The sequence below is a fragment of the Micropterus salmoides genome, unplaced genomic scaffold, assembly GCF_014851395.1.
Source record: "Micropterus salmoides isolate LMB-PRFRI ecotype aquatic unplaced genomic scaffold, ASM1485139v1 Ms_hic_scaffold_2, whole genome shotgun sequence".
NCBI classification, from domain to species: Eukaryota; Metazoa; Chordata; class Actinopteri; order Centrarchiformes; family Centrarchidae; genus Micropterus; species Micropterus salmoides.
Window position 1 is genome coordinate 24,608,606 of NW_024041150.1, and position 26,168 is coordinate 24,634,773.

At 42.2% G+C, this 26,168-nt stretch overlaps 3 protein-coding genes across 8 annotated transcripts in view; all 3 read left to right on the top strand.

Moving 5' to 3' along the window:
* The first annotated feature begins 28 nt into the window (after positions 1–28).
* Positions 29–15,789, top strand: dtx4a (deltex 4, E3 ubiquitin ligase a). Of its 2 annotated transcripts, none has more exons than XM_038730713.1 (9): positions 29–825; positions 1,045–1,259; positions 2,705–3,887; positions 12,301–12,362; positions 12,698–12,859; positions 12,972–13,033; positions 13,485–13,805; positions 13,916–14,005; positions 14,102–15,789. In XM_038730713.1, the coding sequence occupies exons 2-9, from the start codon at positions 1,052–1,054 to the stop codon at positions 14,330–14,332; spliced, it is 2,319 nt and encodes a 772-aa protein (XP_038586641.1). In that variant the 5' UTR covers positions 29–825; positions 1,045–1,051; the 3' UTR covers positions 14,333–15,789. The 2 variants fall into 2 exon arrangements, with proteins under 2 accessions (XP_038586641.1, XP_038586642.1); XM_038730714.1 differs by having other exon boundaries at positions 29–482.
* A 245-nt stretch (positions 15,790–16,034) lies between these two features.
* msantd1 (Myb/SANT-like DNA-binding domain containing 1) lies at positions 16,035–22,366 on the top strand. The gene is made up of 3 exons (XM_038730718.1): positions 16,035–19,113; positions 19,205–19,498; positions 20,958–22,366. The coding sequence occupies exons 1-3, from the start codon at positions 18,860–18,862 to the stop codon at positions 21,247–21,249; spliced, it is 840 nt and encodes a 279-aa protein (XP_038586646.1). The 5' UTR covers positions 16,035–18,859; the 3' UTR covers positions 21,250–22,366.
* A 145-nt stretch (positions 22,367–22,511) lies between these two features.
* Positions 22,512–26,168, top strand: part of rgs12a (regulator of G protein signaling 12a) — a 37,263-nt gene continuing 33,606 nt past the window's right edge. For 2 of the 5 annotated variants that reach the window (XM_038730704.1, XM_038730708.1), the window contains exon 1: positions 22,512–25,999. In XM_038730704.1, the coding sequence (XP_038586632.1) occupies positions 24,221–25,999 (1,779 nt within the window). In that variant the 5' untranslated portion in view covers positions 22,512–24,220. The remainder of the gene's footprint in view (positions 26,000–26,168) is intronic. The other 3 variants (XM_038730705.1, XM_038730706.1, XM_038730707.1) reach the window with 3 other exon arrangements.

Consider the following 26,168-nt stretch of genomic DNA (forward strand, 5'->3'; position numbering starts at 1 on the left):
TTGTTTCGCTTCTCTCCCGTCTGTATAAAATACTGTGATCACAAGTCGATGTGTATTAACATATAACAAATAGGTACTAACGCACTTAATACTAGCGATGCAGTGAGCAATGAGCGCGTGAGAGAAGAGACGTGCGTAATTGGCCAGACGGAGCACTTGCTGAAATCTGATTGGATGTCGGAGGCCTTCCAGGCGTGGGCGTGTTCACGCACGCGAATGTCAAACATTTATTTTTCGCCGGCCAAATAATTTTCAGTGGTAGATGAGAGACACTCGATGGAGACGTTATGGACGAGCCGATAAGTAAGCCAGAGTCAAAGCAGGTTAAACATAATGTCACATTATGAAGTCAATTATGTAACCAGAAATCCGGGATTTTACCTGAAGACATTATCACAGTGACAGATGGATCATTTCTAAAGCACCTAAACTGTTCTACAAAGCAGTGATTTGATTGGATACAATGGAGTCTTTCTAATCCGGTAAATATTTAAGTTTTTTGCCTTCATGAATCTGATCCTCCTTTATTCAGGCAGCACAGATTTGGTTAAAAAATGCAGCCTTACACTGCACGATCAAAGCCTGTCTGTCACGGTAACCTACTTCACGAGTGCCGCACCACCGTGAGCATCCAAGTTGCATTTCCTCCTCTCACCCTAACTTGATTGTGCCGGAGAAATGATTTCAGTAGACGTCACTCATCTGCATAGGGAGTAAAATGCAACGATCCTCCGAGGCTTTTTGCGCCCTGAAACGCTGTGTATCCTCGCCGTGTGATAAAAGGACCTACTAATTGCTGCATAACCGAAACTACAAACATGGAAGGTACAGTTTGCATGTAGTGTCATCCCAATATATATATTTATATCCACATATAGGGGACACATCTGGGTTGCAAACTGTCCAAGATGGATGCACCGCCGCTGTGCGCAGGGATGCACGGTGGAGCGGCAGCAGGGTGTCTTTAAATGCCCACCATCCCCGCGGTTTCGCTTTCATTTGTGCCTCCGTGTTGTCAGCTCTATTTTTTTTCCACCTTTGCAGGAGTAGGATGTTACTAGCATCCGCCGTAGTGGTATGGGAATGGCTGAACGAGCACGGACGCTGGCGGCCCTACAGCCCGGCTGTCTGTCATCACATCGAGGCAGTCATCCGGAGCGACCCGCGGTGTGGTAGTGTTGTCCTCGGCCAGGTGGACTCTCGCCTCTCGCCCTACATCATCGATTTGCATTCCATGCACCAGTTCCGACAAGACACAGGTGAGGAAGAGAGGCAGAGGCGCACGGCGGAGGGTGTAAGGTGTAGCCGGGCCTGATGTGGAGGCTTTTTTGTGTGCTTCATCCTTTATGCTGATTCTGCTCCAGGAGTTGATGCTTTGGTGGGAGTGTTTTGCTGCAAAGTGGCTTCTTAATTTCTGCTGCAATTACATAAATAGCGTACCGTTATTTATTATTATTTTAACCATTATTAGTCTTCCATAGGTTACATTTTAATTGGAGGATTAAAGGATGGGTAGAGATGCTGTTTGTGTTTGCATGTGACACCTATAGGCCACAGTAGCAGCTGTAGTGTCCAGTCATAGACACAGAAAACATTTTACACTATCATCAACATGGCAGTCTTTTATAGCAGACTAAGGACATCAGAAGGCATCTTTCACAAGTCAAAGCCTCATAAAGGAGAGGGAGGCAGAGCAGTGTAAGACAAAGCAGGGAATTGTCAGTTGTCAGATGTCTAACTTTGGCAGAAACCCCAACATTTCCCTTTTCTCTCCACATTGGCTGACAAAAGCCTTTGTGCGGTTTATTTTCCAAACCCGGCAGAAGCTTAAATGGGGGGAGACAGACAGGGAGCCTCAGTCTAAATAGGAGACAGAGAGGAAGAGGAGGAGGAGGAGAAGGGTGGAGAGGAATTTCAGGAGTCTGAGGTCATTGATGAAATTGGGTCGATGGGAGCTGATTTTATGAATAAACTCCCCTGTTTACTGTGCCACACTTAGGCCTAATGTATTGTACAAATGTCAGTTAAGTTTGATTAATAATTGTTTAGCTGTGTCATGTATGAAACTGTTATTTTTTAAAAAAGACTTCAAAGATGTTTTGCTGTACGTTTTATCCTTCAGTATGTATTTCAAATGCTTAATTGTACTGCACACGTCTAAGTTTAGCTCACTCAAGGCTGGATTGTAAAATATACAGTGCATTTTACAGCGCTGACAAAAGGTTTCATCTCTCATCTTTGAGGAATCTTTGTGTTTCAGACACAGGATGTGATATGTGAAGGCTTGACACGATGAAGACTCTGTAGAGTTTCTCTGGACACCCTGGGAAAGCAAACACAGCCAGCTTTGGGTCGGATAAAGGCTGCCAGCCAATCAGAATTCAGAACACCGTCTGCTGTTACCAGGGGCGACCTGTTTGCCCAAATTCTTAGCAAGCAAACACAGACATGTTGAGTTTGTTCTAGCTGTTCACAGCAAAGACCTCCTATTGCGACTACCTCTCATCACCAAGGGTCATGATAATAGTTCAAGTTTGAGAAAGAAAGACGCTCAGACGTTATAGTTACCATAGACGTCTTGTACATGTCTACAAACCTCATATGACAAGCAGTGAATCTGTTCAAAGTGCAATACAAGGAAATAATGTAATTGATGTATGCATGGATCTTTTGCATTGTTGTGACCTCCTATTCCCTGCCTCAGGTACCCTTCGACCGGTACGACGTAGCTTCTACGACCCCACCTCAGCGCCAGGCCAGGGCTGGTTGTGGGAGTGGGAGAACGACTCTGGCAGCTGGACGGCGTACGACACGGAGGTGGGCATCGCCATCCAGGCGGCACGCGATCGTCAGCAGCCCTGGCTGGACCTGGCGCCGCTGGGTTTCTGCTACCTCATTGACTTCGAAAGCATGACCCAAATTAACGGGCAGACGCAGCGCTGCCGACGCATCCAACGCCGCTCCGACCTCGCCTACCCGCTGGTGTCCGGGCCCCTGCCCAAATCCCACCACGCCTGGGGGCCCGCATCCATGCCTAGCCATGGGGGCCTGCTTGGTGTGGATGTATCTGGAGTGGGCATGGGGATCAGGATGAGCAGCAGTGGGACTGGAAACGGGAGTGCGTACCCCAGTGGAGCACTCCCTGCCTCAGCCATCACCTCCTTGGGACAGCCCTGCGCCTGTCAGCAGTGTATGCTGGTGCTGAGTGTCAAAGCGGGCGCCATGTCTGCTGCACACACTCTGGGTCGGAGACCTCCACAGACCAAGCCTCCTAGTCCCAAAATCAGCAGTTACCCTATCCCAGGAGGGTCGTACTCACTAACCCTCCCTCGGCCTCCTTCCCTGTCACGGTCACTTTCCCCCCACAGGACGTCCATAGTTGGGGCGACAGGTGGCTTCAGTGTAGGTGGTATGGGTGGTACAGGAGGTGTAGGTATCATCAGTGGTAGCGGTGTTGGCAGTACCAGCCTTGGTTTTGGCGGAGGCTTCCCCCACTCCCTTTCCCTCCTTGGCTCAGCTACCGCCGCCCTCTCCATCTCCTCCAACCGTCCCCCTCCACCACCTCTCCCCCCTCCTCCACCGCCTCCTCCTCCTCCCTCCACCACACTCTCATCAGCCGCCATGTCTCTCCCTCACCCCTCCACCTCGTCATCACTGTCTGCTTCCTGTTCTGCCCCTACGGTGCCCGCCCCAGGCCCTCCTCTCATCTCCACGGCTGCCTCCACCTGCACGCCCTCGCCTTCTGCCCGTGTTCTGGGTCCAGTGTCTTCATCTGGTGCTGCTGCCTGCGCAGCCCCTCTGCCACCCCGGTCCAGCCTAGCAGGGCTGAGCCGACCAGCACTGCAGCGTATTGCCATGGCTCAGTCACGTGCCCTTATCGCCTCTGGGTGAGTAGACAACCACTGTAGAAATACATCAGTTCAATCAAAATATTCTTTTACAGGTTCTATCATCCAAGAAAAGATAAGGAAACCTGTGGATCATGGGGACCTGTGGAGTATGGATTTCCAATAGAGCATATTTAAGCAAGATTTACATAATGTAAATGACAGTTGGAATATGCTCCATCACCACAAAAAGCAAAGGGTGTAGTCCATGAAGCTTAAAGCTGCAATAATCAATATTTTTATATTACAAAAGGATTAAATTACTATTTGTAATGTATAAAAGTCGCTTGTATTGCAAAACCACCAGAGGACTATCACCCAACTCTGCCGTTCCGCTCAGCTTGAGTTGAGCAAGAGTTTTTAATCGGGCTGGATGATTAATTGAGCTTCCAGACCAGAGTCTGAAGCTCAGGCAGATGTTAGCTGCTGCTAACCGATTGATTCACTGTGTTACAGACGCCGTTTTGGCCGCTAGTAAATGTTACTTCAAAGTGCGGGTTACTTCCGGTCGGCTCGGAGACATTGCGAGGCTACCCAGCCGACCAATCGTCGACTCGATGTGTAGTTACATAGTTACATTTTGGAGGAGGTGCACGTCAGGCAACGGCGTAGCCTCTGCATAGCTCCGTAGCCTACACCGTCATCTACGCCGTCGATTTGACGCAGAAGTATAAATTGCACTTTAAGTGCATTCAGCAGTGACAATGCGCCAAATACAGGGCAACCATGTCTCTGTAATGTGGAGGTTTTTTAGGTGAAATTGTCCAGCTCTAGTTTTTAGCATCTTTCAGCTCATTGTCTTGGTTTTCCAGACCACAACTTTAGCGTTTTTATTCATTCTCATCGCTCTCAACCTCATTTCTAGCATCAGCAGCAATGACTATCCGGTGAACATAGCAGAGTCTGTTCAATATAGGAATGCAAGCACATTTATAAACATGCAAAACAAATGAAAGAAGTGGTGGGATACTACCAAATTAAAGAGAAACAAGGGGCACAATGTATATACTGTATAATAATAGAGTTTGAATGCCAGCTGATGAAGGACATTTTAATGGGCACATTGTTCACTGTTTGATGTGACATTTAAACGACATCTCCACAGAGACAACATCCCTTACCAATATACTGTACATGAAACAACATGAGACACAGGATGTGTAAGAAAATCTAGACAGGAATTTCTCATTTGTTTGAAGCCCTCATTAGAGAGCGTCTGACATCAGCGCTCATTAGCATTCGTGAGCCTTTAATCATTGTAACAAGGTCCACCAGACTTGTTCATTTCCATGAAAAAACAACGGAGAGCCGGGCTCTCACAAGTGTTTCACATTCCAGACGTTTGTCATGCAACCACTTAATGATGGATTTACTTTACACACACACACACACACACAGTTTGTATACAGTTTTCATGCAAACAGTTGGAGAATTGGGGCCTCGAGAAATCAGAAAAACCTCAACATACTTTGTGGTTATGTGTGTGAGCACTTGGCCTGGTAACCGTAGCAATCAGCTCGGACCCAGGGCTTTGTTTTCACAAAGCAGGTTTACGGAGTTATCTGGATAACTTTACTGATTAAAACCTCAAGAACCCTCAAATCTGAAACATGGGCTGGGATTAAAAAGACACGCCTCCTGGCTGTCACTCAGCAAACCACATCTGGAACAGGTCGGGAACATCTGGGATGTCCCCATGGTTATGGTATGCCTGATCATTTCTTCAGTGGTCTTGTTCTACTGGAGACTACAAAATAGACAAAAACTCCAGACAAAATGTTTTCAGATGTCGTCCTGTGGGCCTTTAGCCTTAGTAGGTCGAGGGTTGGATCTGCCTTCTATACACATTGCTAATAAAAGTGGTAAAAGTGCAGCTAGTCACCAGCTGTACCGGCAGATGTTTTTCACTGGGAATCAGGCTGAATGTTTGCTAACAACAGCAACATATTGCTGGGATATTACTTTTAGCTGGGGTAGTGTAAGAAGAAAATTAGCATGCTAATATTAAAGCCTGCCTCTACCTCTAACAAATGTGTTTTGCTTGTTGTTATTTCATTTGGAGGTTTGACCTTTATTGTGCAGAATGAAGTGTGCGCAGAGATCGACAGAAGAAGAAGACTGTTTTTAACATTTATCTGTTGAGGGAAAGTTTGTCTGCTCTTAAATCTCTGTTTAAGACGTGTTCCTGTGAGCAGGCACACTTTTTGACATCACAAGGAGTCATGGTCCAATATGCAATTTACACAAGTGTGATGTGGAAACTCGACAACCCAGCACTATTCTAACTTTGGACAGGTTTGTGCAGTGGTGTTCATGAGAGAGAGAGAGTGAGAGGAGGTGCAGCACAAATATGTGCTCCACAATACAGCTCAAGCCCAACTTTTGAACTACTGTTTTTCTGCACATGTAGCCTGTTTATAAGAGCAGTATTCAGTATTTTTACAAAACGTTACGTTAACGCCACCTTCTCCCAACGAGTCATAACATCAGTGACAGTATAACTGCCAGAGTGTCTTTCTAGAAGTTCCATGTTGCTGTGCTGCTTCAGCAGATGCTTCTATAAATTAAACGTAGAAATGTTCGCAGTTGAAAGCTTGTTGCTGGTTGCACAGAGTTTACAATAGACGAGATTGTTGTTTGCATCTTAGAGTGTGGCACTATAATGGCAGTAGCTACTTACAGCTGGTGAAAGAACGCCTCTCTCCCTCGTTCTCCATTCTTCCTTTAGCTTGTAGCTATCAGCGGACATGAACAACATAGGGTCCGGTGCTGCTGACTTGCTGCACATTCACGTCATGGATTAGTTACTTGGATTAGTAACTGTAATAATATTACTGTTTTAGAAAAGTAATTAGTTACACTACTAGTTACTGGGAAAAGTAATAATATTACAGTAACGCGTTACTGACCAACACTGCAGTGCACATACACTAAGAATGATTAATAATAATTATGAATGAAAAGAAAAATGAAAAATATTTTTACGTTTATAGATTCTGGATTTATTCTTTTTTGAGGGAGAAGATGTAGATGTAGTTAGAATTTTTCCCACTTGGTTAATTAACCTTTTCTTGTTGAAAAACTATATCAGACACAAATTATTGTCTCAGAGCCTTTTCAAATATCTGGAGGGGATCTTTAACACACTGATAAGCTGATACAGTTGGAGGATCTCTTCATGTAGAGTTTGAGATAGATTTGTGTTATTTATTTAACACCCAAAGACTCACTGTCTGAGCATGTGGGCTTTAGGTGTTCAGTGATGTCAGCATCAGTTAATGTTAAAGCATGAAGGAAATCACAGTCTCCAGGTGTCATAGCCAGAGGGCGCTGGTTAGCAAGCTGTCTGTGGTCACTGTTACCAAGAGGTTCACTAAGGTCTCAGGGCAGACTTTCAGAACAAGAAGCTGCTGCTTCTTTGTTATTTTATCTGTCCTTTCTGTACTGCAGTGCAGTGGTGCCTGTGTGTTGTGAGCATGCCACACGTTTTATCATCTAGATTTCATCAGATTCCAATTATAGCCTTTCCTTTTATAACATTTTCCTCACAATCACTGAGTCTCACTGAAAGAGATGTTCATGGGGTGCTCTACATTTCACTTGTAATGCAGTTGCTCAAATATAACATGCAAGAAATTCCTAAACTCTTGTGCATCCTACATTATACACATGCAGTAACTTTATCTGTGTTTGATATCAGGTCTGTTGGACTTGGCTGCTTGTACTTTGATTAAACACTGAAAAACAACCACATGCTGAGGATAATTTCCATTTGAGGTAGCCCAACATTGCCCCAGCAGAGCTCCCCAGCTCTCTGAATCCGGGCATTAGCAATCCAGCTAAGCTTCAGATTAATAACAAATAACACAGGCTTAATATTCGCGCTTCAGTAATCTCTGTAGTCTGTGTCAGGTGAGCTGTGTGACTGACCCATTATTTCAACATATCAGGTGAGAGCACCTGCTGCTGCGGTAAAACCGCCAACATCAAGATCAACAGTCTCTCTGATCCCGTCAGCCTGGGATTCCCTCTGCTGCTCGTTCTTCTTCTCTCCTTCTCCTTGCTTTTAGCTCAGTCTTCACTTAGTGCTCCTGCTGTCATCATCTTATTGCTTCAACCCTAAATTCATAACTGGCACCATGTGAGTACTGGTGCAGAGGAGGAAAACACCTCCTTAAGCTGGTGAACCCTTAGTTTTATCATTTAAATCCATAAATACATGTATTAATACATATAGGTTATTAGGCTTGCATGCACATATTGAGTAATTTAAAGAAGTAAACAAAAAAAGTGGATTATTGACCTTTTGAAGCATTTCACTCTCTCTGCACTGATATTTATTTTACATTTTGTCAAGGGCAAAACTCAGTTTAAATATGTTTGGAGTTATTGCTACAGAAAAATAAAAAAAATGTGTTATTTATTTTGGTAAAGTCAAAGCGAAAACTGGCTAGCTAGCTAGTTAGCTAGCTAACTGTGTCTGTCTGCTGTGTACAGTGTGTTTATAGAGGATTTTTTGAAAAGCTGAAAACAGTTGCATGCTGTGACTGGAAACAGTGCTAATGAGCACATTGAGAGTGAATTAAAACATTAAAGTTGCATGCCAGAAATTCTTAACAATGCTTCGTAGCGCTAAGGGGGAACTGTCATGTGATAATTAGTTCGTCACTATTTGCAACCTCTTTCACATTATATAAAACCTTTTGATACTTTGTTGATACGTTTGTGACTACGTCTCTTGCTGAAAAATTGTTATTTAAACCTCTAAGCTACAAATGGAACTGTGAAGATAGCACTAAATTAGCTTTCAAAAATCTGTAAATATAAATTTATTTATTTTTTTGCTACTATGCTACTTTTTGGATGTAATTTTGCTCTAAAACATAAAAATGTATCAGGATGATTGTTTTGTAACTAATTATAAGTCTTATTTCACATTTTGAAGAGAACCTGACCCATGGTTGTTTAAATGTAATCGTTATTGATCCCATGCAGATAAACTGAAGTGTCACTGCAGCAAGAGGAAGTATAAGATGGAGAGGATAGATAAGTCACTTTAAAACGCTAATTATGAGCATCTACTATATATAAAGTGCAGCGCTGGATAACAAACTACTAATTGCCTTGAGACACAAATCACCACAAATAAGTGACAAAATGAGGAAGTGGGATAGATATTGTAAATACCGACAATAATATGAATAGATATGAATGAAGACTGATATTGATTTTGTATGTAGTTGACAGTCATTGTGCTGTTAGCATTCTGAAAAGACAATCACCACAATTATACCATATTATTTTAGTTTATTTAGTTTATTATTTTAGTTGATAACAAAATCTGTTTTTAAAAGAATACATTTTCCAGTTGGATTGGCGGTGTCATTGTTAACATTCGTTTTCATTGTGTTGTGGAGAGATTGCCTGCAGTGAAAGGGAGCAGATGGTTTCCAAGTGAAGTGTTAAACTCTGAGGGGTCTCCAACGTCACAGATTATCACGGTGACGAGTTTCCTTTGGTCCGCACACCTGTTGCGCTTCCTTCTCACCTGACTGCAGTGAGGTTTGATTAGCTGAAAGTGTGTCACAAATCCTACATTTCATCATGCGTGCCTGAGTTTTTCCTCCTGCTTCAAGGTTTTATCTTGTTATCGGACTTGAGCTTGTATCTGCTAATTGTGTAAAAGAATTTGTGTGTGTGTGTGTGTGTGTGTGTGTGTTGCCATATGTTGCAGATTGTATGTTTCCATCATCCAGCTGTCCAGATGGAGGCTGCTCTAATGCCTCTAGATTAGCCTGGATCAAAGAAACGTGACTAGCTGACACTCGTCTTGTTTCCTAACCTTTCTCTGCTTTCTCCTTTAATTTGTTTTATCATGTCACTCATGTTTTCCTGCCTGACACATAAATGTCAATCAACTTATACATGATCAGGTTTGACACAGTCAGCCAGAATGTTTTGTGACTTTGTGGATCACATAAAGCACGTACACAGGAAGCTAACGCAACAGCTCGGACGCTTTGTTGCTAAACAAACAAATGTAGTAACAGAGTAAGCAGATTTCCAGGTACAGGAACTGAACAGTACAGTAACTCCTGATTGTTGTCTGTGATTTCTGTGTCATTGTTGCATCATTTATAAGGACGCAGAGAATCTTCAGATACTGAAAATAGAGATGATTGTTATTGTCTTACTGTTTATATGAGAACAAGACGACACTTTAACCTACAAGCCTATATAGCCTTATTTTTACCCCACAAAAAAGGTCAGAAAGTTTAGATTTTCAATATATGATAACCAATCAACTGCAAATAATATGCCACAGTGTGAATTTTAATAATTTCCTGTAATTTTAAGATATAATTCCTTAAGAAAATCCATAGATTTTGCAGATAATTGAATTCCATTTTTATTATTTAAAGATGAACTGTTTTTTTAGCAGAAATGTTTCAGTTTAGCACCAAATCCTTCCTTTGGGTTGTAAAAGACAATTTAATTGGGTCAATTTCAAGTATATGTTAAATATATGTGCTTTATAATACATGAACAATGTCTTTGGACTGTGGGAGGAAGCCGGAGCAAGTGTTAAAACCATCCTGCCCAAATCGAAGGTTATTTTATGATAGCAGGTGTAATATCTGTGCAGTAGCAATGTGTTAGTATACGGTCTTAGTCTGTCAACCTTATGTTGGCCTGGCAGCGTGACGTGATAACTGACAGTGACAGGTAATCCCTACTGTGACGAATCTCTGGCCTATAGCCAGAGTTTAGTCAAGCAGATGGAAACAGGTGGATTAGCCCTATAAAGGGAGGAGGTAGACCAGGGACCTGCACGCAAGCAGGGGAAGAGAGAGACAGGGACAGAGACACTAACATACTTCCACTACGCCACAAGTGGAAATTATTGCTGGAATATCTCGAGTTGTCTCTGTGGCGCTTTCAAGCAGGAAAAAATGACTGTTATCAAAACGGGCAGACCGTAAGTACACACATCTGACTGGTCTGTGATAGTGACTGTTATCGTGTGTTTTATCTATGTATTTCACCCGTTAATGAGCAGAGATACAGTACAGCAGTAGTTAAGGATGGTTTGACATTTTATTAAATGAGGACACGTGTGTCAGAAGTTTTTTTGGGGCTCATTCAGCATATTTAAGGAGTTTAAATAAAAATAAAAATGACAGTGGTGGATGAAGTATTCATTTACTTAAGTAAAAGTACTACCTTACAGAAAATACTCTGTTACCAGTAAAAGTATCGGATTGAAAATGGTATTTAAGTAAAAGTATAATCAGAGAAAAACTGTTAAAAGTAAAAGTATTCAATGCAGAATGAAAAATGTCCACTGTTGTATATCATATATACCATCATGTATATCATTAGATTATTATTACATTACATGCATTAATGTAAAAGCAGGATTTTACTGTTGCTGTTGTTTGAGGTTCAACTATTTTCTATCAGACTGCAACTAATGTCAGAATTATGAAAATAGTGATAAATGAAATTGCCCAGAACCCAAAGTGATGCCTTCACAGTGCATGTTTTGTCAGTCCAAAACCTTAAAAGGATTAAAAATACATTAAAATAATTAAAAGGAAAAGCAGCAAATCTTCACATTTGTGAAGCTGCAACCATGAAATGTTTTTACATAAAAGATGACTTAAACGATTGTAAAAATAGTTGCCAGTTAAATTTCTTTTGATCAAGTAATGTACTCGCTGTACTTGTATAAACCCTTGAGTAGTTTAGTTTCTAAAGTAACTAGTAACTGAAGTTGTCAGATAAATGTAGTGAGGTAAAAAGTACAGTATTTCCCTCTGATATGTAGTAGAGTATAAGTAGAAAGCGGCATGAAAAGAAAATACTCAAGTAAAGTACAAATACTGTCCACCACTGAAAAATGAATGGTGCTTTATAAAATCAAAGCTGCTGTAAGTAGTTTGAGTACCTTAGTACCTTAATTTGTCTTGAAAAATCTTTGCATTCTGCGAGGGTTAGTGCGATCATTACTAATATTGTCCCTCCTGGCTCCTTTATAAGTATTATATTAGTTTTACCCAAAGAAATAACTCATTTGTCAAGTGCGGACTGTCTAGTGCTGCCGTACACATCCTAATCCTAAGCCTTACATAGCAGGATGTCCTATCTGGCTATCTTCACACAGTACGCCAAGTTGTGATGAGCAACGTCTGTTTGTTACTCCGCATGACTTGGCAAAAGCTCCTTAACCTGCTGACATGTGGTGAACTAGAAGTCTGCGTGTGTCGCGTGTGCCTCCTTCCAGCTTTACAGGTGACTCATTAGATTGTGACGCTTTGAATCTGGGCTGAGGTGACCGGGCCAGTTGTGCGTCTGCCTTCAGTGTGTCAGTGACCTGTAGATTAATATGATTTGTTTACTTGTGTTTCAGAGTGCCAACAGTTCCAGTGAAGAACCTGAATGGATCAAGCCCTGTCCACCCTGCGCTTGCAGGTAAATATATTCACACAACCCATTTCTTTCTCATTATATTTAGATCAGTCAGAAGAGGTGTAAAATCAGTTTATGAGTTTCAGTTTTTAAGAGGCATCTTACAAGTTAAAGTTTGTTGTACTTAAAAATAAACCTTAACTTGAGACTAGTTTACTGCCCTACAGCCGAAACAGCTTATGACATTTATCCCCAAATTTAACTGATATGTCAGCAAATCCACCGGCCAGCCATCACGAGTATGGCTGATAGATAATTCCCAGGATAAACAGCTCATGACACAACCAGTAAACCCCAAATACAGTGTCTAACCTCCCCCCTCTGCTGGCTGTACCCAGGCATTACAGGCATCCTGATGAGCGCAGCAGGACTTCCTGTCTGCCTGACTCGCCCTCCCAAGCTGGTGCTTCATCCTCCACCTGTCAGCAAAAGTGACATTAAGCCTGTGCCCGGTCTGGGCCACTGCTGTCGCAAGACCACAAAGAAACAGGCTCGTAAAGGTGGGTTTGACGACGATGAAGTCTGCTTGCTTTTTCACCCGTGTGCGGTCACGCCTATCATGTGCACTCTGGTCGGAAACAGATCGTCATACTCTGTGTTTATGTCTTGTAGGCAAGACTCCTGAGGAGGTGGTGAAGCGGTACCTTCAGAAAGTCCGCAATCCCCCAGAGGAGGTGAGTTCTCCTTTTTAGCTACCAGTTCAGTCAAATAAAACCTTGAAAACCCGCGGCCCAAATACATTCTGAGGGTTTATTGCCTTGTTGGGTATGGCATACTGTTGAATCCAGTTTAAAAGCCTCACAGTTCTATCTGGGTAAACCATAGGCAGGTTGTAAAAGTTTGTTGTCCTCATTGAAACAAGAAAACACGATTGAGCTTTAAAAAATTGCAGTTTCACAAAAAAAGATTTTTTAGCCACATCTTCATCAGCAGATGGAGTTTGCTCAGATGTCATTAAGATGGTTTAGTCCCAGAGCCTCATCTTCTAATTCATCCACATTCATTATTTGAAAAAAGTTGTTCTCACTGGCTAAAAATAGAAAGACAACATAAAGAAAGGACATGTTGTCAACTGTCTATATCGGACTGGACAAGTCATAAAGCATGTTCGTGTTCACATTTCAGGACTGCACCATCTGTATGGAGGCTCTGGCCGGACCATCAGGCTACAAAGGCCCCGGTGTAGGTGGCATTTCCCGGGCGGAATCGGTGGGCCGCCTGGCGCAGTGTGGTCACCAGTACCACCTCCAATGCCTTGTTGCTATGTACAACAATGGCAACAAGGACGGCAGCCTGCAGTGTCCCACCTGCAAGACCATCTACGGGGTCAAGACCGGCAACCAGCCTCCGGGCAAGATGGAGTACCACGTCATCCCCCACTCGCTACCCGGCCACCCGGACTGCAAAACCATCCGGATCATTTATAACATCCCTCCTGGCATCCAGGTAAAATCAGGTTACCCAAGTTTACGTGACACTAGCTTCTAAATTAAGAATACAGGAAGTGTTTTTTGCTTTACTCAGATGACATGATGAACTTTACTCTTGTTGCTTAGGGCCCAGAGCACCCAAATCCAGGCAAACCCTTCACTGCCCGCGGGTTCCCCAGACACTGCTACCTCCCTGACAGCGAGAAGGGACGCAAGGTAAATGAAAACTCTTCTCTGCTGTTTTCAAGCATACGTGACTGGACTGTATTTGTGCTAAAGTGTCGCGTTTTGTTTCATAATCTCTTCGCCCAGGTTCTGAGGCTTCTTCTGGTAGCGTGGGACCGCCGACTCATTTTCTCTGTGGGTACGTCCAGCACCACCGGCGAGTCAGATACAGTCATCTGGAACGAGGTGCACCACAAGACGGAGTTCGGCTCCAACCTGACGGGCCACGGCTACCCGGACCCCGGCCACTTGGACAACGTCCTCGAGGAGCTCAAGGCTCAGGGCATCACCGAGGAGGAGTGTCTACCCAGAGACTGAGCCGGAGAGAGTCAAGACACAGAAGACACTAGAAACCAGCCTGGAGTTTGAAAACACACGATCCTGGGAGGGGATCCACAGCTGGACAGACGAATTATTTTCAAAATTCGAACAAACGAGCAGAGATGGAAGATAACTTCAAAAAAACAAAAACTCTTTACAGGAACATTAACAGAAAGTGTTGAGAATAAAAGTTCTCCCATGACTGCATGAGTCAGTTTCGATACGTGGGGAATGCTTATTTCTCCTGATGCAGTCGAGATGTTATTCAGTGAGACATTTGAGACCACTGTGCACATACAAGTCAGTGTTAGATTACAAAAAAAACATTTATACTGTGAGACTTCATATCAAGAATGTAACTAAGTGGATTTTGCTGAATTGATGAACCACTACTACTACTACTTCTGCTGCTGCTATGTGGAATTGAAAAGAGGTTAGCCTGAAGATAAGAAGTGAGGTCTGTAAGTGTTTTGAAGAGTTAGTCCACAAGCAGAAGAAACTTTTCACTGCAGATAAATATTTCAAGTGTTTAACTGGATATCTGAGCATGAATATTTGCTGACCTCTAGTGGTACTTTTCCAGAACTACATTCCTTTTTAGGTTTGATTTTTATTAAATTGTATTGTTGTATATTATGAATACTTGATATATTATAGGATATTGTTTCCATTCTGTCATGTTTTTATATTTTAATTTTACATTTTGTTTTATATGGTGTGTTTCTTTGCATTGGTTTTGGGTGCGGCGTGACAGAGATGTGGTATGATGTGAAGATAACCGCTGGTGTACCTGAGTTTGCCTGACAATTTATATGCCATATACCAGCCCCCTTTCTTTAAAAATCATCGGCAGTATTTTGTATTCACAAACTGACATTCCCTAATTGTTCTGCCCTCAGAGCATGGGTGCATTTAATAGCTTTCTATGTCTTATTGTATCTGCGTTAATGTGAAGGACTGATAGAAAAGCTACTATGGATTACACCATTCCCCCCAGGAGGAGTAAATTCCCCAAAAGCTAGGATTGGACCTCCTGCCTGAGCTCAGATTTGCACAGAGCTTTCTACTTAGTATCAAAATGAATCGGACAGCTTGTATCTACTGTATTTTTGTGTAGGACACACACACACACCAGCCTCAAATGCTCTAAAAAACACTACAAAACATGGTCATAAGTTGTTTTTTTTCAGATTTTCCATGAGCAGGTGCAAAAGACTATCTGTTGTTGTGGATCCAGCTTTGGCCAAAGTGGTCCAACCAGTTTGCATTCGGTCCACTGTGGACCGGTTTATTATGAAGTACGTTTGACGAGATGTACAAAAGTATGTGCTGACATACTAATGTAGGCCAACATTAAAAACATTTATACTTTATGAGACTTTATGTATGCACTGTACTGTATGTATGTGTTTTATGTGTACAAATTTGCATTAAACATTTTTCTAAGGTTCAAAGAGATAACAGAGCTTTCCTCTGGTTTACCTTATGTAATGCTGATTTTGTAATGTTTATTTAAAGTACATAAATGTGCCAGCTTTTATTACTTTAAAGTGAGACTGTGTAACTTTTCATAAACAGCAGGCACTGTGGCCACCACTGACAAACACAAGATAATGCTCAAACATTGTGTAACAGTAGCACAAGTAGAGAGGACTCATAAAGTCAACATAATGAATGTGCTTGCCAGCTAACATTAGTCACCATAAACTACTATTCACACCAGACCAAGACTATAGCAGCAAAACCCCCGAGTATGTTGAACTGAGCGAGAATGTGCTACTTCTTCACTCAAAAGTTACATAGTCCTGCTTTAAGGACCATATAAGATTATCTAAACCCTGATTGCTACATCACATGCAATTTAAGAGGGTACAGTACAGTATGTATGAAGTACAAGCAAATAAAGTGCAGTGGGACTATTAAATTGAAAAATGTGAGATAAAAATATCAGTTTTCTCTTGTGTGTTTGTGTACTATATTAAACTAGGTCTGTTTGAATTCACCATCCTGCAGTAACACACTGAGATAATCTGTTTCCACTGAGTGGACTGGAGATAACCTACTTTATAGTTATAGAAAGATAAAAATCATATTTTCTGTCAAATCATGGCAACACTGCAGTTTTTCCATTCCCTTGCCAGAAAGAGTTTCAGACTAATGCCAACTACTGTTTTTACAGTTTTGTTTTGACAAATGTATCAATACTAAATATTCTTTGCAGTATTTGAATACTAAAATGTACTCTCTCATCGTCATTAACTTTAATGTGTCATTGGTTTCATTTTAAATGGATAAAAATCCATCTACACATCCATACAAAACAAAAGCACACCTTGTGTTGTGTTTAACTGAAAGTGGAGTTTTACTTTTAAGTACTAATATTTAAGTAGTACAGGCATTTTAATATGGTTTACTTTACTTTGCTAGTGCCTACTAAATAAGCTGATAATACATCTTGATCCTACGTATATTCGTTAGATCATTAGAAATGTATTGTGTAATTGTGAATATTTTTTTTTTTACATTTTCTTCAGTTATAAGCGAGATGAAATTAGAAATCTATAAAATAGATCCTAGTTAGTCTTGTCATTTAATTTGATTTTACATTTGTAGTTAGACTTTATAGATCACGCACATTACTGACTTCTACATGTAGACGTGAGTGGCGCATGACCAGTTTATCTGTAGATTAGTCTGTCTCCTGGATTAGTAGTCTGGATTACCTCTACCTTAATGAATGAGAAAATGTACGGAGATTAATTAAACACAATTATAATGGACCCCAGCAAAAGGGATTCAGTCATGATACTGAAATACAAATGGTTAGTGTGCTGCTGTGATAGTGAAATAACTGAAATAGTATGTGTGGATTTAAGACTGACTTTGGGAGTCTTTTTTAAATGGTTGCATTATTTTCTGTGTTTAATGCTGAGCAAAAACTGTCACAACAATCACAACCCTGCAAAAAATAATATTTTAGCTTCAGGTAGTCAATAAAGCGATATGAACCCATACCCAAAAGACCAATCACATTTCTTAACTCACTGAGACACAGGCCTTTTAACTGCACAAGGGAGGCAACAGTGACACAAAAAAACTTTCACACTTTCATTTGCTCCTCCATTTCTGCAACTGTGGACCTTAACATTTGCCTTAAGTGACAGATGTGATGGATTGGGCAAAGCTGCCAATTTGCAGTATGAAAATGCACCGGCCGCCTGTCACGTTACTGAGGAGCAGATGGGTTAAGGGTCTAATCAGGCCAGAACTGAGTTAAGCCGGACTGACGGCAACTAGTGGCACTAATAAAGATGAAGTGAAAATGGAAGACTTGTATTTGTGCATCACCATTTTTTAGCTTTTTAGGCGGCAGAAGAAAAACAAAGCTGGAGGCAAAATGCTGCAGAGAAAGAGGGGTTGGGGTTTTTACCATGTTTGTGTAACAGCCAGTGTGGCTTAGGTGCATAAATATTCAAGAAAGAAACATGAGAACAGAGAGGGAGGTAGAGAGAAAGGGAGCAAGAGACTAGGAGAAAAAAATGCACATAATATGGTAGATTAGGGTGCTTGAGATGGGGGTAGACGGAGATCCGCCCCGTGCTGAGATCTAAAAGGGGGGAGGGGTCTCCAACTGGTCAGAGAAACCCTTCCAGCAGGGGTCCATTGTCTGCAACCCACAGCTATGAAAAGAAAGCTGATAACAGCAGAAAGCATTTTGTATTCCATTGCAGGGGGTGCTTGCGGTTGATCACCACATGTTGCCATTTTGTCTGATGTCTCCTCTCTGTCATTTCCACCTAAAGTGTTTCACAGTTTATCCTGTGAAAGGCTTTTGCTTGCATTTTAGGTCTGAAACTGCAGGCTGGAAGTGTTTCCCTCTTGTCTACATCGTGCCAGATAAAGCATATCCTTCCTCTCCCCGTCTCAAAAAACGACTTGTCTATTATTAAAAGCTTTTAAATGGAGCAGTGTGTTGGCTGACTACCAAATCCAGTGCCTAGTTGCCAGGGAAACACATACCCGTAGTCTCCGCTCTCCTTTTCTCTCTCCCCCTCCTCCTCCCCAGAGGCTCATATTTCAAAACTGTCAGCAATCTCATGCAGCTCACACTGCTGCCTTTCAGCTAAAAGCTTTTTGTGCTGCCGGTGCAGCAGAATAGAGGGACAAGGAGAGCGGATGGGAGTGGTTAAAGGAGAGGGAGGGAAAACGAAGGGCCTCCCTCGCCGTTACCAGGGCAACTTGATGTCACAGTGACATCACGCACCACTAAAAGCTTTTAACCGGATTCGTCTCCCGCTTTAGGCCCCATTTTGAGTCCTTTTTCAGCTAGGCTAGGGGGAAGGGCACAGGCAGGACAGAGTGTGTGTGTGTGCGTGTGTGTATGCCTTCCTGCATGTATCACTCCCTCACCTTCACTGCAGATTCAACCCAGCTCTTAGCACAGTAAAAGACTTTCAAATTCAACCTCTAAAGATCCTATTTCTGCAAACACAGCCGGCACAGGCCAAGAGAACCATTTCAAAAATGGCAACAGAGGATGGTTTCAGCTATCTATTGCCAGGCCACAATGAGAAACACAGGCGGGCCCCGAACTGGACCGACGGTGAAATGAAAGCCCTCCTGTACGTGTGGGAGGAACACCACAACGAACTGAAAATGAGTAAGAGGAATGCTAAGGTTTACGAGAAGATGTCCCAGAGGTTTTTCCAGCTGACCGGGGAGCAGCGTTTCAAAGAGGAGATCAAGATGAAAATCACCAACATGTCTTTTCAGTACAGGCAAGTGCACCAAATCCAAATGTCCAATCAGAGTTATGACATCAAACTCCAGCTGTTGCATGACTTTAAACATCTATTTCTGATCTAACAGGCGACTGAAATCCGCAGTCAGTGAAAGTGGGGAGACGCCGGACTGGCCGTATTACAAGCCCATCGAGAAGATCCTCTCCAAGCCGCTAGAGAACGGGCGGGTGAATTCTGTGGAGTTCAATGCCTCCGGTGCAGGTCCCTCCACTTCCTCCCAGTCTACAGACAACCTGGTGCCCCAGTCAGAGGAGGGGATGATGGGATTCCTGCCAGAGTACACAGGCTCCTCAGATGAGATGGAGATAAAACAGGAGCTGGAGTCTTTGAGCTCTGACAGTGAGCACACACAGGGCTCCAGGTAACAGGAACTATACACGTTATGTGGGTGCATGTCACTGATAAAGGTAATAACAGGTTGATAGACTGACCTTTGTATTACATTTGGTGGCAGCAATCCACCAAAGTTTTTTAACTAAACTGACTAACTAAATGGCCCTACAAGGCTTTACTTGTGTTTACTCGGCCATGTTGTTACATGTGTTTCCTTTTGCATGTGTCATAAAGGTATGGCTCTGCAAACAATATCATCAAGAAATCAAACTCAGTTTCTACAATGCCTTTATTTAGGATATATTTAAATTAATAACATATGAAATTTGTGTCATATTTTTAGAGGAAGAGAAACCAAAGGCAGTAAATAAGTTCAACTTGTAAGCTCAAGAGAAAACGCATACATAACTTCTGCAGCTGTACTACAGATAGCAGAGAGCAGGGAGTACAGCAAAAACTGAGGTTGAGTTTTTTTCTCGATACTTAATATTTTACAACAAAAAATCATATTCCTTTGGAAAAAAACTTGAGATTTGGAATACATATGAACAAATAACATGTATTATAAATTACAATATAAATAAATAATTACGTTTGTGATTTTAAAAGTAGCTTAACCATCAAAACGTGAATTCCACTGGAGAAAAGCTGTGATGGTAGTTACTCCTAAGCTTGGCTAGTTACCTTTTTAGCAGGACGAGTAACGTTAGTTCAGCTGTTTTTAGTCTCGATTACTGGATTTAGCTCTCTGTCTTATTTTATGGGATAACAAAAACTGCCATGATGTTAGTTTATCAACACTGATACATTTCAATTACAGGAAACAGTGTGGCGGAAAATGGAATTAATTTAGCTTTAGCAATGGCTTGCTGTGGTTATTTTCAACCAGTTTCAGCGGGATTTGGCTCTCTTGTTTTAGCGTCGTCTGTGTTAGTTTGCTGTTGGGTTTATACATATATGAAGTAACAAAATAGAAAAGTGAATAGATTAGCTTTAGCCAAGGCTAACTTAGCCGTGTTTATCTTCAGCTAGCTTTAACTTTTGCCTCTTTTGCTTTAGCTGTGTAGCTGACTGTTTGGTTTGGTGTTTAAATGAGTTTTGCAGTAGCTGTTAGCTGCAATTTTTTTTACAATGTTTTCTTTGAAATTATACATATATGACATAACAAAAAGGTGTTTACAGGTTTAGCTCTGGTCTAAATTTTGACTAAATAATGCCGTTTCTCCTCTCTGGCTTTTGTAGGGCAATACACTGTGTATAGGATATATCATTGTCAATTCAATTAGTTTATTCAGTATTTTTCATGTTTTAAAATACTTCAGGTACTTTAGTTCTGTCATTTCTGGCTTTAGGAGAAAGTTGCTGATGTTAACAAATTGCACACTGTTTTAGATCATATAACTACTAACAATGAGCTCTTGAAACCAGAGGTGATCTCTTGTTACAAGACACTGCCTGCTCTCAAAGGTCAACTCCCTTTTCTCCAGCTCTCACCCTACTTCAGCCAGGAAAAGGCATGCCAACAAGCACCTATCCATGAAGAGAAAGAAACTGCGAGTGATGCAGGCCATGTTGCAGCAACAAAGGAGGTCGAGCCGGGCCATAGAGGAGACGTGCAGAGAGGTCCGTCGTGCCATGCACCAACAGAACCTCCTGCAGGTCCAATGTCTGCAGCTGCAGGAGCGCATGATGAACCTTCTGGAGAAGATGATTCAGCCTCCCTCCGCCACGTCAGCATCGTGGGGTCAGAGTGGAGTTAAAGATCCAGGGAAGCCATGAAGTGTTAGGGTTATGGTTGACTGGGAGAGATCTTGCCTCACCCATAGCCTTGTAGAAGCTAAATGTAAATGTAGCCTATATTTATTAGGCATTTCAGTTTACATCAGACATTTTTAAGGTTTATCGTGTTGCATATGTCAAAGTATAGCTCTTGTATAGCAGTATAGAGAGGTACAAAAAATATGCTGTTACGATTTCTGAAGGTGGCCTCACTCTGAATATCATTAATGGAAGATGACTGCTGGCACATTAGCGTCCACCATAATTCAGTCTCCAATCTGAGCTGTCTTTGTTAGGATAGCTGTATGAGATCGTCTTTCTTGATAATTTGTCAAGTACCCTATTAAAATCACTGTGGGTCTTATCTTGTCACTTTATTATTATTATTTTTTTTTTACTGTGCCAGGATATTTACATGATTGCAAAGGTTTGATGCCAAAACAGGGCAATTTGTAGCATTATGAACCAGCAGTTGAGGCAATAATCCCTGCTGTTATTGAAGTAACAGAAAACAAGCTGTCAGCAAATGGCATCATAACCAACAGAAGATGCAGCTCTCAAATATTTCCTTTTTGTGCTCAATAGCAGTACTGTCAGCATTAACAAAAAAATGTTGCCTAATGTCGCCCATGGATGAGACAGAATTGCTTCTAACCTTGATTTAACAATGTTATACTGATGTGTCTGTGTAGAAAGAAACTGGAAAAGACGGTGACTCTCAGAAAGTGGCCACACTGCGATTATAAGAATGAAGGGCACCTGCTTTCAACTGATAGAACGGTAGAAAGCAAGGTTTATTTAGATATAATAAATACAACCCAAACAGATATTGAGTCCACTTGCTCATTCTTCTATTCACGTCCAGCAACTTAAGATTGTGCATCTCTGCGACCACACAGATTCTTTATTGCCCATTAACTGGACAGAGTAAGGACAAACAAATAACGTGTTTAATCTGAGGTGGCACTGTATATTTAGGATTAGATACAAATGCAAACCTCAAGTCAGAAGCTAAAAAACATGTTTTCTTTCCTGAGATTTCTAAACTTTAAGATGTAAAGATGTCCTTGTTCTTATCTCTGCATTTCTGCTAATAAAACAACACACAGTCTAATCACTTCTTGTTTTTCATTGTTACTACAAGGTTATTAATGAAATGCTAAATACACAGAAGGTAAGGTCTTTTAAGGTCCTATTTTTAGAGGATTTGGAGGAACTGGAGATTAAGTTGGTTCCATCACACACTACACAAACTTCATGGAAGGCACTGCTACATGAAAATGAAAATGCAACGCTGTTTGTACCTGTTGTGTTGTTACATATAAGCCACGTGACAGTGTATGCAAACTTGAAGCCCTTTGACCAGAGAGGTATTGTTTACAGACCATCCACAGTAGTAAAGTCCTGCTGCTCCAGTGTAGAAGAGACAGTGAGAAACCCACGTGCAAAGTGAGAAAGGGAGAAATCCACGTGCAAAGTGATTGAAGCTGCAGTAAAAGCAAAATAATACAGGTAAGAATTATATATATAGGCTATATAAGGTATACATACATGTAACTAGGTCCTTTGTGACGTGTTGCGGGAATTATTCAATCCCAGTAGGCTATGTCTATATTTTAGTTAAATAACTTAAAGGCTTTCTAATTAGATTTGCTCTGGAGCAAAACAAAGGCTGTCAACTGTCATCCATATCAGCCAATAGCATCAAGTCAACAGTTTGAATATTGAACGTGACGGGCGCGCTGATTGGTCAGAAGGAGATGTCACATGACCCAGAGACGTTACGCTGTCATGGTTACAATGAAAGACGCTTTGTGGTCGCCGCGGTGAGTGAATGGAGGGGTGGTGGTGCCATATGGACTAAACTGAATCACGGCACGAAAATATTGTTTTCAGTAAGTAAAGGACGTGTAACATTAATGCGAAAAATGTAAACGCCGAATGTAAATCCGTGGGAGTTTTGTGGACGTTTCACCCCTGGAAAAGGTAATTTAAGTTAAAGTTAGTACTCAAATAGCTTCATGGTGCGGATAGTTTCAGACTAAACTAACGTTACGTGCGAGTGTAACATCGGTTTAAAGTTTTTATCGGAAGAAGCCTCTCTGCTTCCTCAGGTGTGTGAAAATGTTTACGCTGTGTGGTGATAACATTTAAAAAGAAACCAAAGAGTCTGGTTGTCATTGCAGTGTTGTTGGCGAGTAGGGAGCCAGCTGGCACTCCGTTTTGGGGGAGTGGGTGGAGGGGTGAATGGGAGTAATTTGCAAGCTGTGTTGGGACATAAAAGCTGTGTGTCTTATCTCTGACAGATAATTGCTAAAATGAGATTGATAGCAGTGCTTGTCTTCATAAATGACTTTAGTGAGAGTGAAAAAAGAGCTCATACACATACACTCTATTTTTCTTGTTTGATTTAAAGTGTGTTTTGTAAAGGAATTCTCAGCAAAAAGTATCTATTATTCAAGCATAAAATATTAACTATAATATAAATTATCTGTAATGTAGAGTTGAAACAGTCAATCGATAAGCTGATCTTCAGAAAATGAATTTGAATTTTTTTTGTGATGATTAAATTGTTTAAGTTTTGGAGAAAAGTGAAGATTTCCTGCTTTATTTTGTCTCAAATTACCTTAAATTAAATAACCCATCTTTGGGTTTTGTTGTTTGCGCATCATTTGGGGAAAACTGATTTTGACAAGACAAATAAACAATTTCAAACAGGAGTTTGACAGATTAATCGATAAGTGTTAGTTGCAGCCCCTGCAACATGTCTTTGTTGAAAGCTGTTGAGCTACTGAATTATTGTGCAATCCTATGTGAAGTCTTATGTTTTTATGTTTTGTATAAAATGACAAACTGATTTTCAAATTTACTTTCTTCCTGTTTCTGCCCACTTTGTGTAACTGCAGGATGACAACAACACAATAGTGTTTCAGTTCCCAAACACTGGATCTCACAGCAACCTACAACAAAGATGAGGATACAGGGACAGCCTGAGGGCGCAAGGAGGCATCTGGATTTAAATACAGTCGGTGAGCTCAGGGGTGTGGAGGTCATCCGTGGTCGGGCAGGATATGGCTTTACTATTTCGGGACAGAGGCCGTGTTTGTTGAGTGGCATCCTGGAGGGAAGCCCTGCTGACCTGGTGGGACTCAAACAGGGGGATCACATCATGGCAATCAATGGGACTGATGTGTCCGCTGCTCCACACGAGACTGTGGTGCAGTTGATTGGTAGCTGCAAAGGACCCTTGCAGTTGGTGGTGCATGTGCACAGCCGAGTTATGGGGAACCCCATCCTTAATGATGCAAAATTCGGGATTAACCAAAAGGCAGGCGTTCTCCGCACTATCTCGGACGATTCAAGCAATTCCTCCTTTCACTCAAGTTATGCTGTCATCGCCAAACAGAGGCCTGTGTCAGAGCCTGATATGTCGCAGTGGTCACAACACTGGAACTCTTTAGCTGTGCAGCCAAAGGAGGAAACTTCCAGAGCGGGGGACACAGACTCTGTGTTTACAGACACGGAAGATGCTAATACTGACTGGAGTATTTTAAACATGACCTTGGTGGTGGGCTACTTGAGTTCCACAGAGCTGATTTTAAACACTACAGAATCAGAGGAGGACTGTTTGAAGGCCATTCGGGAGCGAATACGACAGCTGGGAACAGAGCAGGACACACATACTCTGGTGATGATGAAGATAATGTTTGACTGCATCCGACTTTGTGACGACGCAGGAGCTGTTTTGGCAGCCTTTCCTGCTGAGAACCTGGTTTTAGGGGCCGTGTGTGCTGAAGACCCTCGTTTTTTATGCCTGGTCACTACAGCACATATAATAAATGGCCGCGTACCAGAGGATGGTCCTCTGCGAGCCTCCTGCCATGTTTTCTTCATCGACCCAGAGCTGGGAATCCATGGGGACCACGTAGACATTGCCGGACGCTTTGGCTTCGACTGCACTCCAGATCCAGATGCCTTGGGCTGCTTGGAATTCCCTCAGACTCCCCCAGATGTTCTTCAGTTTGTCACAGTCCTGTACAGTGACATGGGTGAGGCTGTGGAGAGGCTTCGAGTCAAACTGGACATGGAGGCTCAGCAGCAAGCCAAGGAGACTAGCAGCACTGGAAAACAAGGCAGCGCAAGCAGCAATGGGGACAGTGGTATTGGAAATGCTTCCCCCCCTGAGGAGAGAGCGGACAGGGATTTCTCTTCTGCAATCCAAAACCACCCTGGGGCCCACCTCCCCAGCTGTCCATGGGATTATCCTCCGGCTGAAGACCTCACCCCAATAAATCTCTCCAAGAATGGCCAAAAACATAATCCGGAGAACAGTGCCAGCACACATTCCCTTTCAGAGTCATTACCTGGTCCTGATTCTCTCACTAGCTTTTATGGGGGTCCCCCACCCAGGCTCGAGTTCCAGTTTAAGCCCCCACCACCTCCTCTGCCTTTGGGGAAAAAAACAAACTTCTTCGGAGATCCTCTTAGAGGAAGCCAAAGGTGGTTCTCCAAGCCAAAGTGGCCAAAAGCCCTCAGTAGTGATACTGAGCGTCAGGTGACGTCCAACACCAACTGGTCCTCTAGCGCTAGCCTTGGCAACAGCACAAGTAGCCTGCCTCCCCCCATGAGCCAGATCCCCTCAGACAGGTACCGGTCAGCAGAGGTCGTGATGCTCCCTCCCAGAGAGGAATGGACCAAAAGGTTTCTTGAACAGAGAGAGAAACAGCGGAAAGATGGTACTACCAAAAATGTAAGTAAGACACTTTTTTCAGCATCAGCAGCATTTAAAAACAGTAATTCTTTTCATAGTGGCAGAGGCTCTCTTTAATCTGTAATCTTTGAGAAATGTTGATTTGTCAGGTCACACAGGGGAAGTGGATCTCAGTCCCCTTTAAACAAAGAAATTACTACTTATTACC